At 33.6% G+C, this 13,345-nt stretch overlaps 3 protein-coding genes across 3 annotated transcripts; 2 read left to right on the top strand and 1 right to left on the bottom strand.

Annotated features, from left to right (window-relative positions):
- Positions 1-1,615: 1,615 nt before the first annotated feature.
- Positions 1,616-7,807, top strand: TppII (Tripeptidyl-peptidase II). The gene is made up of 26 exons (XM_090167696.1): positions 1,616-1,969; positions 2,126-2,254; positions 2,324-2,428; positions 2,506-2,610; positions 2,675-2,805; positions 2,866-2,963; positions 3,051-3,116; positions 3,176-3,330; positions 3,401-3,474; positions 3,536-3,666; positions 3,730-3,829; positions 3,893-4,026; positions 4,088-4,399; positions 4,463-4,620; positions 4,677-4,753; positions 4,819-5,080; positions 5,156-5,272; positions 5,338-5,438; positions 5,501-5,597; positions 5,670-5,807; positions 5,866-6,116; positions 6,182-6,397; positions 6,450-6,689; positions 6,750-6,975; positions 7,059-7,178; positions 7,652-7,807. Exons 1-26 carry the CDS (start codon positions 1,808-1,810, stop codon positions 7,739-7,741), a joined length of 3,795 nt encoding a protein of 1,264 aa, XP_090023822.1. The 5' UTR covers positions 1,616-1,807; the 3' UTR covers positions 7,742-7,807.
- A 54-nt stretch (positions 7,808-7,861) lies between these two features.
- On the bottom strand, positions 7,862-9,509 carry icln (chloride nucleotide-sensitive channel icln). Its single transcript, XM_090167698.1, has 6 exons — positions 9,089-9,509; positions 8,885-9,030; positions 8,726-8,818; positions 8,589-8,660; positions 8,433-8,531; positions 7,862-8,080 (listed from the first exon to the last, which is right to left on the bottom strand). Exons 1-6 carry the CDS (start codon positions 9,205-9,207, stop codon positions 8,025-8,027), a joined length of 585 nt encoding a protein of 194 aa, XP_090023824.1. The 5' UTR covers positions 9,208-9,509; the 3' UTR covers positions 7,862-8,024.
- Positions 9,510-9,560: 51 nt separating this feature from the next.
- On the top strand, positions 9,561-12,310 carry LOC149949255 (transmembrane protein 164). Its single transcript, XM_090167697.1, has 5 exons — positions 9,561-10,322; positions 10,394-10,513; positions 10,587-10,671; positions 10,742-10,842; positions 10,908-12,310. Exons 1-5 carry the CDS (start codon positions 9,972-9,974, stop codon positions 11,211-11,213), a joined length of 963 nt encoding a protein of 320 aa, XP_090023823.1. The 5' UTR covers positions 9,561-9,971; the 3' UTR covers positions 11,214-12,310.
- Positions 12,311-13,345: the final 1,035 nt, after the last annotated feature.

Raw genomic sequence — 13,345 nt, forward strand, 5'->3', positions numbered from 1 at the left:
TATAAATAAACAAATTGTTTATGAAGCTTAATATTTTATTTTGAATCAATCACTGTAAGTTTAATTTCACATTAGTGTTTGCCTTAACTTCTATAGAAAAGTACTTGAAATTGAAATACTTGAGCGTAGGTGGCGCTGCAACATTGAAGAAAATGTTGATGCCAAGAAAAACGGAGTTGTAATTTACGAGTATCTGTTTTAATTTAAGAATAAGGAAAATTATAAAAGAAAATAAAGATAATTTTAATGATAACTTCCGAAAAGATGATAAATGTTTTGAAAAAGAACCGTTTTTTTTCTATATATAACTAATATAATATTTGTAAATTGAAACGATATTTAACGTCTATAACTCTGATGAAATATAACGTTGAAAAGAGCTGAAAGTATGCACCTAATATCAACGTTGATATTAAGTTAAGAAATAACCTTAAAACCAAAAATCAACAAAACTGAAACATTGCCATTGCTACCTGGGTCAGACTACAGTGCTACGGTTTAATTGACTTTTGAAAGACGCAGAATACCCTTCAAAAGTGAGGAATTTTAATTTCAATTTATTTCAAAAGTTATTATTTAATTATTGAAATTTAATTTCCAAACACCCTGCAGCTGAGTCCGAATAGTTTTTCAGTTGGTCTAGTTCTCACTGAACTTGGCCAAATATAGTCGGCGTCAAAAGCGCGCGGTACAAAGTTCGAGACAGACGACCTTCGAATTTGATAGCGCGACGGTATGAAGCTAGAGATAAAGCTAAGGAAACTATGAATAGAGAGAGAGAGAGGAAGTATGAGAGAGATGCGATGTATGAATAGCGAACGACCAAGTTAGAGTAGAGAGCTGTGATTGGCTCAGATCTGGCTCAGATCTGGCTATCGTCTGCCACGGCGTGGGGTCCATTTGCCAGTTACACGGCAGCATTCCAAGGTTCGTCCAGAAAAATACACTGGCAGCATTCTAGTTACCTATGAGATTTCTATGGTCTAAAGACTACGGCCTGCGGAAAGGTCAAGCACTTAGTACTAAAATGCTAAGAGAGCTCACGCTCTTAGTCACGTGCCTTCCTCGGTGTCTGCTAGGTGTCAATTCCGTATTTTATGTTAGGCTTAGACGCCCCGAAATGTATCTAGACCTTTATATACATTTCTTATATCTATGGGTGCGACGGGGAGCCCGTATTGGGGGAATACCATTTTCCATTCCCTGATACGGGATTCCTATTCCTAAATGATATATTGGAACTTCCAGTGGGCTGTCTCTTCCCCGTTCCCCGCATTGAACTCTAGGAATTCAGTTGACTTGATCTCCTCCAACCGAATACAAGACTAAGAGTACATTATCTCATTTGTTATCATTTACGTTGAGTTTTGTTTGTCGTAATTCTTTTCTATTTCAGAATATAAATTCCCTTTAACAGTGAACAGCCAACAGGCCTTTCCATAAATTCGCTACTACTGCTCAACTTGTTCTGAATTAGTGCGTCTTTTATTTCCTAAAGTGTTCCGAGATTTGAGTTTTGTCAGTGTTTTGAATTTACATAATTTTTAGGTTTCTTCCTTATTAGCGTATTTATGAACCTTGGGTTTCTTCTATTTTACTACTCCATTTTATTTTCCACGTTGAATTGGGGTTTTTTTTTTTAATTTTAACTTTTTTTTGGTTTGTTTGGTGTCGAAGGACTATGGCTAACACCGTAAGTTCGTTAAAAAAAAAGAGTCTTCTGAGGCTGCGAGTGTGATCTAAGGCGACTCAGCAATTTTCTCAAGTGCTGATAAATATTCAATTTAACTTCCCTGACTATAGAAAAATGTCCACAAATTCCAACGCAGAGTTTCCTCTTTGGGCTTTGTTACCGAAGAAAGAAACCGGTGTCACATCGTTTATAAATAAATACCCCGAAAATGACGGAAGAGGTGTCAAAATTGCTATCTTTGATACTGGCGTCGACCCTGGTGCTCCTGGTCTTCAGGTAAATATTTCATTTAAATATTATTTTAAAAAAATATATGAATTTTAATTAGTGAAAGGAACAACCAATATAAAGTTTATTTAAAAATAAATAAATAATTTCATTTCATTATAATTTGAAACATACATCTGTCAAATTACTTTGTTTTTATTTTAGGTAACAAGCCATGGATTACCGAAAGTTATTGAAATGTACGATGCAAGTGGCTCTGGAGATGTTGACACCTCAACAATTGTCACTGTGGAAAATGGGGAGATCACTGGTCTCAGTGGTAGGAAGTTAAAGGTGCTACAAATAGACTGAAATTTAATTAAGTTTAGACAAAAAAATTAATAAAATTTAAACCTGTTTCAGATTCCGTCTACATGGAAAAATCCAACTGGGAATTATCATATAGGGATTAAGAACATTTTAGAACTATACCCAAAGAAACGGGATAGCTTAAAAGACAAAGTTTTGGTATAATGAAATAATTTAATAGATATGAGCTCTTATTTCTGGGCAGGAAGAATATACCCTGTTTTCTACTTTGAAAGGGGTTATTGAAAGAAAAAGACTGGAACGGAGCTCATAATGCCGCAGAAGCCGAAATAGCTAGGCTGCTTCAAAAATTTGACAAGGAGCACCCCAACCCCTCCCAAGTAATTAATATTAAAAAGTAAATAATCTTTATTCCTCTTCATAAATAACATTTTACTGTATTAGCTAAGTGCTGAATTGAAATTGGAAAGAGAAGAACTTGAAATGAGAGCAGAAATGTTAAAAGCAAATGAAAAACTACCAGATATTGGAATAGCTTATGACTGCGTGGTTTTTCATGATGGTGATATGTGGAGGTATGTATTTTTTGAGGGAAGCGCAAGTAATAAAAGGCTTCAAGAATTATTTCTCTATAGGGCAGTAATTGATACATCAGAAATTGGTGATTTAGAAAACTGTACTGTTTTAGGCCCTTACAGCCAAACGTTAAAATATGCGACACTCTCAAAAGAAGGTACAACAAATTAACCTTAAAATAACATCCTAATTTAGCAACCAACTGATGAAAATCATTTATAATATTAAATTTTTGCTTTTAAAGATAGCTATAACTATAGTATCAATGTATATGATGAAGGCAACGTTTTGCAGATTGTTGGTTATTCGTGTAAGTTGAGTATATTAATGAAGTGGTTGCTCTAAAATTAAACCATTATTATATTTTAGCACCTCATGGAACTCACGTATCCAGCATCTCTGCTGCATTTTTTCCAGGTGAACCCCATCGAAATGGGGTCGCTCCAGGATCTCAAATAATCAATATTTGTATTGGAGATATGAGACTAGATGGGATGGAAACTGGAACCGCTTTAACACGAGCAGTAAGTCATAACTCTGCTGTGGTTTCCCTCATTTGAAAAATTTATACAAAAAGAGTTTTAAATTCTCTAGGTAATAAAAGCTATTGAATTAAAATGTGATGTGATAAATATGAGCTATGGAGAACGTAGTAACTGGGCTGGAGGGTATAAAATCCATTTGACTAATAATAGGGGTTTAAGCAATAAAATTGTTCTTTCACAATAGGAGAGTATTAGAGCGAATAGAAGAACTTGTGCATAAACATGGAATAATTTTTGTATCGAGTGCAGGAAACTGCGGACCAGCTTTATCAACTATAGGCACTCCATCAATGATGAAACGTTTATCAGTTCTAAGTTAATAATTTAACATTTGAAATTGGAGTGAAGGTGAGATTAAAAATAATTTTAATTTCCTAGGCATTGGTGCTTACGTATCTCCTGAAATGATGGAGGCTGATTATTCAATGCGGGAAAAAGTACCTGGCGGCAGTTACACTTGGGTCGCAAGGGGACCAACGTAATAATTTTTGAAAATCTAAATTATTATTAAATAACACTTATCATATGTTGCACATTTTAGATTAACAGGAGATTTTGGAGTTTGGGTAACTGCCCCTGGTGGTGCCATCACTTCTGTTCCAAACTACACCTTACAAAATAGCCAACTTATGAACGGCACGTCTATGAGTGCCCCACATGCCACGGGTGCTGTGGGTGCGTAACAAAATGTGTACTAAAAACCCAAAATTATTACTAAAATATTAAAATATTTTAGCCATCCTTTTATCTGGATTGAAAAATAAAAATATCAAGTATTCCCCATACAGTATTGAAAGGGCACTTAAAGTAACGGCCCTTAAAGTAGCAAGTTATGAACAGTTTTCTATGGGTGCAGGACTGATACAAGTTGAAAAGGCTTTTGATTGGTTGCTAGAATCTGAAAATTACATTGAAAGAGATGTTTTCTTTCATTACTCAAGTTGCGATACACAGCTGGGTGTTTATTTAAGAGAAAGTTCTCAGTTATCAAAGCCATCAATTCATAGTATTAAAATTGAACCTGCCTTTCTCAATGAGAATGAAGTTGGTACGTTAATTAAATCTTGTTAAATTAGTGCTAATAAATAAGTATTCACGTTTGACTTTTCAGAATCATCCAGGAAGGTAAATTTTAACATAAATTTCAATCTGGTTTGTGATGCACCATGGGTTAATGCACCTGCTCATCTTAGCCAAAGCTACGGCATCAGAAATTTTGCTATTAAAGTAGACCCCACAGGTTTGCCACATGGAGTTCACGATACCTCAGTACGTAAATTCATAAAATCCAACCCAAACTTTGTCTACAACCTCGACTTCCATAGATACGCTTTTATGACTCTACAAACGTGGACAAGGGTCCAATTTTTGAGTATCCGATAACCGTCATTAAACCAGAAAAGTATAACTTCCACAATTTTAAAAGACAGTGTTAACAAATGTGTTAAAATATTTTCATTCCTGCAGGATAACAAATACTATTCGGAATGATCTAGCTTTAAATAATATGGTGATGAAACCTGGTCAAATTCACAGGCAGTTCATAGACGTCCCCATGGGAGCTACATGGGCCTCAGTTAAAGTTATATCAAAAGACGCCCAGCAAGCTGGAACCTTTGTTATACAGACTATTCAGCTTGCCCCACATCAAGGCTCTCATATTAATGAGTTTGATAAAATGTTCTCTTTAGAAGCCTTAGGGGAGTTTGTGTGTGGATTTCCAGTTGTGGTTTGTTATTTTTAATTTTTGGAACTTTGTAAATAATATAGGTAACACGTTTAGTGAATATATGTATGATTATAGGAGTCAAGAACTTTGGAGTTATGTGTAGCTAAATGGTGGGCTAGTATTGGTACTCTGGAGATTGATGTTGTCATAACTTTCTGCGGTGTTAAACCTAGTCAATGTGAAATCACTATTGTAAGACTTTTTTAACAACCTAATTTAAAACTTGCATTGGATGTTAAATAAGTATATCCACTTAGCAACCATCTTGCGGTATACATCGTGTAGATGTTACATCATTTTTGAAAAGGGAAGAAATAAGCCCGTCGGCCACCTTAAAATCCCACATTTTAGTACTAAGGTATAAAAATGTAAAAAATTTCGTATCTATATTTTCAATCAATTTGCACTTTTGAATTTCAGACCAAATGAATCGAAAATAGTGCCTTTAGGTAGACGCGATGTTATACCAAAAGACAGACAAATTTACGAGCTTCAATTAACTTATTCTTTCAACGTTGTAAGTTAAAAATGTTTGGAGCTGTACTTAAACTTGTCTATAGAATTAAATCCTAATTAAAAATAATAACAGAGCAAAGCTACCGATGTATCACCCAACTGCCCCACTCTTTCAAAATTTTTATACGAGAATGAATATGAATCGCAACTTTGGATGATATTTGATTCGAATAAAAGGCTCTTTTTAAGCGGTGATGCATTAACTCATGAGGTACAGTTTAAATGAAGTTTTTAATATTTATAGATTTAAAAATAAATTTAACAATTAGCAAGGTTACGAGACCAAATTAGAAAAAGGAGACTACATTGTAAAAATGCAAATTCGTCACGAGCAAAAATCACTGCTAGAGAAACTAACCGATGTACTGTTTGAAATTGGCCTCAAATTATCGTCCCCAATTTCCTTGGATATTTATTATTCCTGGCCAGCAGCTATGACTGACGGGAAAAAAGCTGCACTTAAGAAACTAGGCGTAGGGGAAGTGGTGCCTTTGTACATAGCCGGAGTTCCGAGTGACAAGTAAGATTTCCAATTTGCTAAATAATGTGAAAGAATGTAAAAAGTAATAATTGTTTTTGCCTAAGATTACCAAAAAGCAGTGGTCCTGGTCAATACTTGCTAGGTACAATAACATACACAAAAGATGAAATTGGAAAAAAAGTTAACACATATTCTGTGAAATACATGGTCCCAGAAGCACCAAAAAAGGCTTCAACCCCAAAACCAACGGACCAAGTTAAAACTCCAGAAGAGGAGTATGGCGAAGCACTTAGGGATCTCAAAGTTACTTGGATCCCCAAGTATGTTTTAATTAAAGGAGGTATGAACTCAAAACTGAAACCATTTGATTAGATTACAGGGCCAGGTTTCGGAGGATGTTTACAAAGAAGCTATTAGTCAGAATGCAGACCATGTTCAAACCATATTAGCTAGAATTCAATACCTAGATTCAAATAAAGAACGACCAGCGGATGCTTTGAAAGAGATAATCAAACTAAGTGATGAGATTTTGAAGCTAATTGATCTCAAAGAACTATTGGCGTTTTTTGCAGCTAAAAACGGCAAGAAACAAGAGCCAGCCACTTACAAATCGTAATAGAATATTGCCAATCCACAAATTTAACATTGATATTAACGTGAAATAACTTGCAGCCAAGAAAAGCAAAAGGCAGCTGTAATAGAGGTATTGACCAAAAAAGGAGCTGCTATGGCTGATCTGTTAGAGCAAGAGACCAACGCTGTTGGTGGAACAAATAGCTCTAACACAAGTGCCGAGTCTAAGACTGATTCTAAAGATGCTAAGCCACCTCTAACTTTGACTGATGTGGATGAAGTTTTTGCAGAAGTTCAAAAATGGGTTGATCAATATGATACCAAAGTTCGTCAAAAAAAAGTTTTTTTTTAAAAACCCTTTTGCACATTATGATGAGTAGTAATATGGATTTAATATTAAAAATTTAGGTGGCCCAATTTGTGGAGAAACACGCTAAAGCTCATAAACATTATGGCAGGGCTCTTAAAGTATTAAGTAAACAAATTGAAGATAAACCAAGTATAGAACTTGAAAATAATTGTATAGAAGTAAGATACTTGGCATCTTATCTTAAGTAACATAAGTTATAAGTATGACAAGTTATTTTCTCCCAAACACCAATTTTTTTAATAATAGTCTGTTTCGTCAATGATTGCATAAATCATAACATGGTTAAGGACTGACAACTGTTTGCTAGTTGTTACAAGTCTTTTAAATCGTCAGATAGAGTTCTTAAAAATTTAAAATAATGCTTACTTTGGAAAAAGTATTGAATTGGAACATAAAATTGTCTAGTATTAACATTGTGAATGTTGTAATTTTTGTATTTGATAACTGTGTTTTGGTTCCACATTTGACAACATAAAATTAACCTGGAAGTTATTCTCCCAACAAAGGGAGCATTAATTAATGGGTTTTCTTTGCAGCAGACTATTATTAACATAAATCTTTCAGTGTCATACTTATGTTACTTGTAGTTTTATATAGCGCTGCAAAACTAATTTGGACTTTTTTCCTACAGCTTTATGAAAAATTAGGGTGGAACCACTGTATCAAATGGGCTGGTAAGGGACTACAAACCAAGTACCCACCCAATTATGTACCATTTTAAAAAATTATTTTAAACAACGTTAAAGGTTTTCTTGCTTACTATAAAAAGCGCTATATTCCAACACAATGGTCTCTATGATTATTTCATTTTGAAAGCGATTTTTAATTTCTTCAAAAAATATAAAATGAAAAAATTGGTGTTTTTTATATAAGGCTGAACACGTTAATGTACACTATACAATCCTTACACAAGTGAAAAATGAGCTTGTTGAAAACCATGAGATTTGATTTAGGGATTAACGAAATGTTCAACTTTGGAAAAGTGGAGATTTTGTTTGACTAAACTAGTGATCTGGTTCTGCATCATCAAACTGACCAACTTCCATTGGTTCATCATCGCCTATATTTTAACATTCATACATTTATATTTATCTTAAAAACTAGAAAAAACAAACACATGCCACACTATTTAGATATTCTATCAACCATTGGTATAGCTAAAATCTCCAGTGTCCTTCTATGAAGATTATAAATGGTATCAATACTAATTTAGGGAACCTCACAACACTATTTACGCTATCAACTATTCCAAAGGCTGTAGATTTTTTTGCCATGATGTAGAACAATTAGTTCCCATTCAACAGCTACAGTCACCAATAAAATATACATTGGAAAACTCAAGATTTAAATTATTCAGTTGTTCTCTACTTTTGAGGGATGTGTTTGTTGCTCCTACATTAAAATTTATTAACCTTTATCTCCATTACTATTTGCCTGACTACCATATTGCCTTTCAGCAGCACTGACGTCGTATTCAGCTTCATCTTCTTCATCATCATACCCATCCTCATCTAAATAATTTTATATTAATTAGACAAATTTAGAAAAGGGTGGAAATAATGTCTCACCGTCTGAAAGGGAATCTGTGGGATCAGGATGTAATGCTTGACAATCTGTCATTGCTTTGAACATTATATCAACTATAAGGTTAAGTTATTGTCTTAAAAAGTGAACTCTTAAGTTGAGTAGATGGCTATGGTCTCACGTTTGGATTTGTTTTCTGGAATGAACCTAATTTCCGACATTTTGTCCAAATCCTCAGCTTCCTGATCAGCCCCATTCTCATCAGACTGATTTTCTAAGATACCAAATGATTGTTTTTTTGGTTTTTTTTTTAACTTTAAATAGCTAGTTTTTCACATACCAGTACCACTATCAAGCTGGGCATCAATCATTAAATATAAACATTCCTCTGGAAATGCCGTTAAATCTCGAGAGACAGCGTGTAATGATATGGCGGGATATTCTAGGGAAAACCCCTCTCCATTTTCCCCAACCCAAGATACCCTGCTGTAATTATTAGAAGACTTTCAGTTATTGGTTTTAGATTTGGGTATCCAGCAACTACCTTTCCGCAATGAAAAGTGTTCCTTTTCCCAAGTCTTTCGTTTGAATGATAGCAGAGGTATTTGCCTCTTGTAGTTTAACTCCTTCCGTAGGTGGAGGAAAATTTGTTAAAACAACCATTTTATATATAAAATTAAAAAAAATGGGCTTGTAAATTTTGAAGAAAGTTTATGAATATTGAGCTTTTGCGTATTTTGTACAAGACATCTGAGGATTTTTGTTCCTGGGTGGGTTGAACTTTGACCTAAAACTTCGCTTCAAACAAAAGACACTTTTTGTCCAAGCCTATAAACTTTGAAGTTACCCGTAACGTTTAATGGAATTGGTCTACAATAAAACGCCGCCAAATATAACAAGTTTAAATAACTATCTTTCCAAAAACTAAAAAAACCGGCTGTCTTTAATTTGGCGGCAAAGCTCGTCTAGGAAGTGACATCGATTTTTTGGAGAATCGATAAAAAAAGAAAATGAAAGTCGCAGCACTTCAGACGCAGCCAATGAAGAGCACGAAAGCTTCGAGCTGCAGTTTTTGCGGACTTCGTTACCTCGTAGGGGTGTTAAAAATAGGCCAAATGCAAAATTAGACCACCCAAGGCTTGGTTTTAGAAGCAAATTTGAATTGCGTAATACGATTTTAAAAATTTAAACAATGCTCTTAACACTCAGTAAAGTGAGATGTAAAAAAGCAGTTTCGAAACCGTAGCAAGTACTTATTTCTAAAAATTACATTGCAATCAATAATTTATTGTATTTAAGCTAACCTTGAAATTGATCATTATCAAGGAAGTCAAGACTACTATTTAAAAGGCCAAAGTGTTTTGAAACATTAATTACATTACGCAAGAACATCATAATTTAAAAGTTAGCTAGTTACTTAGTAAAAAATGTGGGGAACATGGGATTGGGATTTATCAAACGTATCAAACTGGGGCTATGGAGGAGTTGACCACAGTATTAAAGGAAATGGAGGCCCAGGATGTACAGGATTTTTATCCTTCGAGAGACGAGTCTGGGAAACCATATTAGCCACAACATTAGGTGTTTCTTACATTGTATGGGGCTATCTAAATGTGCAAGTCCCCGAGGTTCCCAAAGTAGAACGCCAAGATCGAGGTGGCAAACGAGCCCTACTCGTGATGATCTGCTTAATCTTTGGAATGGAAATTGGATTTAAATTTGCTTCTAGGACAGTGGTTTACATTCTTAATCCATGTCATATAATAACAGTCATTCAGGTACTCAATTCAATGTCAAAAAATCAATCTGGAGAAAAATTGCTTACTCAAGTTTTAAATTTGAATTTCAGATATTTCTTTTGGCTGCCCCTCCTACATCTAAATTAGTAACCGTATTATTTCGTATACAAATGCACTGTTTACATGGAGCTGCCTTGGCCATACTCTTTCCTGTATTAAATACTCGCTTGGTATTGTAATTGTTGTTGTTTTTCCTTTTTAATAACTAGTTCAGCCTTATCGGAAATGTTTATTTTGTTAAAGTTGCCAATGGAAACGGAAACTTATTGGATACAACATATTATGATGTTAGTTATTCCATTTTATCTCTTACGAACAGGATTAAATGGTATGTTTTGATAAAAATTACGAACAATATCTACAAATTATTTAGTTTTTAAACTATCCATTTAATTTAGGTGTCTACACCGTAGAACCAATTTTAGACATGAGCTGGAATGTTCTAACATTGGGTTTAATGTTTCTATATCATTTTCTACTTTTACAAGGATTAGGAATGGTACATTTTGTATGATATTATTCAAATATCTATTGCAGCTAAACTAATCAACGTTTCATTTCAAGGTAACGGAGGTGAACCTCAACAGTATAATTTGTCCCGCTGTATCAGATCCGTTCTACGGACAAAACTATCGTATATGGGCACTAGGCCATCAAACATTTTTAATTTTAACTATAGGAAAGCTCTATACCATTGCGAGCTTAGGCGTATTACGGGCACTAGGTGCGATCGTGTGGACAGGCGAGAAATATGTAACAATGGCTACACTGAGGGTGCAACAATTATGCAGCATGTGCAAAGAAACCGTGCAGAATGGTTGTTCAGCCTTAAAGTGTGATGATAAGCAGAAAATAATTCATAGTGACTAAGCGCTAGGCAATCTCGATGATTAATTCAATAGATATAATAAAAAGGGGCCTCATTCGTTTAAAAAAAGCCAAAATAAAAGCATTATCTGCTTAGCTCAACATGTTGGTATTATGCAAAATATGTAAAAGGCATGGATAATGGTATATTTGTATACAATGCGGGTTTAAGAAGGAAAACTACGAGGAAAACTGAAAAATCTCAGTGTTTATATTCCGATATCACTTTCAAAATAAGTTTTATATATAATTATAGTTCCCGAAATGATATTCAGATCTGGCAATAAACCTATAAATGGTAGCATCCAATAAACGAAGATTTAAATGATTTTATTATTAAATTCTATGAAAAGAACTTTCACCTTTGTAAAAAAAAATTACCTAACTGTTGTATAATAGAAATTTGGCTAAGTACTTAAATTTTTCTCACGCATGAAATATTTTCGCCACTAGTCATACGTCACGGGTAAAGTGACCTTAATAGGTGTAACTATATTAAACAAAAATATTAGAGCTAGTCTTAAAAAAAAACACTTTTAAAATTTTTTAAATCTTTAGAAGAAAAGTTATTCTTCGGCTAAGTAGTCAGGTCAAAATATAATTATATATAGCTCTAATTTCGTATTATGAAAAAGGTATTTTTGGTGAAAATAAAATGATTATTTAGAAGTAAGCTAGGTTTACAAAGAGACGGAGGTTGCGCTTATCGAATGTTTGGGAGTGAAAATTTACGAATAATTACAGCGAATGGTTGGAATATTTTTACATAACATTCCCCCTTGATTTTGTATACTAGCAATTATTTACCCTCCATTTTTAAGTAAGGAAATTTAGAACTGATTATTTATCTTTTAAAATTTCAAAAAGCCCCAAACTTTTGTCATTCATTGACAAAAACCTAATTTTTTTTTATATTTAAAAAAAAAATCATATTAAGTAACCATCAATTGCCTATATCAATGAAAAAAAGACTATCAAAATTTGATTATTATGAATTTTGTATCGAGCCATTTTTATTTTAGATATTATATAATTTTGGTATTATTAATAAGTAGTGTTAAAAGTACCAATATTGTTTTAAAGAAATATATTATTGTTAATTAACCAAATCCTTAAAGTGTGTAATAAAATGTTATTAATTTTTCCAATTGTTTTATTTCTAATTAACTTTACATTAACAGTTTAGTAAATATTTGGTGACTTTATTGAACATTAACATTGACTTGCAATTTTTTGTTCATATATATAAAATTAAAATTATAAATATTTTTAATATCTTGGAAATAATTAAAATACCTGATAACACATAGGCCAAGAGGATAAAGGTACCCTACTGAAATATTAATTTTAAATAATGACTTTTTGTTGGACCATTGCACATGAAAAGGTTGATCAAGACCAAAAAAGCTTTATCCCCTATAAACACTTAACACCTGTAAATAATTTTTTTTCATAACTCATAAATACCAAAAATACATTTATTTTCAGCTCATATCATTCATATTTAATCCAGCAAGAATTTACAATCAAACGGAGAGATTTGTTCAAAGTAATCTTCAAAGAGACCCTTCTGGGCGTGCCTTTCTAGATTCCGCTTCATTTACGTCACGATGATAGCAACACTACTGAAGGCACTAGGCCACGCCCACAATGGGTAAATAGGAGCCACATTTTAAGTGTGTAAAAAGAACTCCCGCTACTATAACAATCATTTCGTATATTCGACAAGTTTTTGGGGGTAAATCCATCAATTATAAAGGCTTAGTGATAATTCCACTTCCATATTTACACGCTAAGGTTCTATTTTTAGATTTCGGTGGCTATATATTGAATGAAGGGATCGCGAATAAAATAGTGACCAATATAATTTGATGGATTTAAGTGTCCTTATATCCGAGGGGGGATTGCACATTTATTTCAATAACATTGTTAGTACACCCCCTCTATAATACCTTATATTCTATCTCAACGAGAGAGTGGCTATGAGAACAACGCGGTAGCGTCAAATATTAAAACCTTTCCCGATTAAAAGGGGCTGTAAAAGTGTCAAACGCACGCGTCCTGTTTAAAAGGAAAAACTACTGGTCTCTAAGAGAAAACATATAAAATTCCCAACTTGATAAAAAGAAGCTGAT

Source organism: Leiobunum rupestre, chromosome 3, assembly GCF_980474605.1.
Source record: "Leiobunum rupestre chromosome 3, qqLeiRupe1.1.hap1, whole genome shotgun sequence".
Lineage (NCBI taxonomy): Eukaryota > Metazoa > Arthropoda > Arachnida > Opiliones > Sclerosomatidae > Leiobunum > Leiobunum rupestre.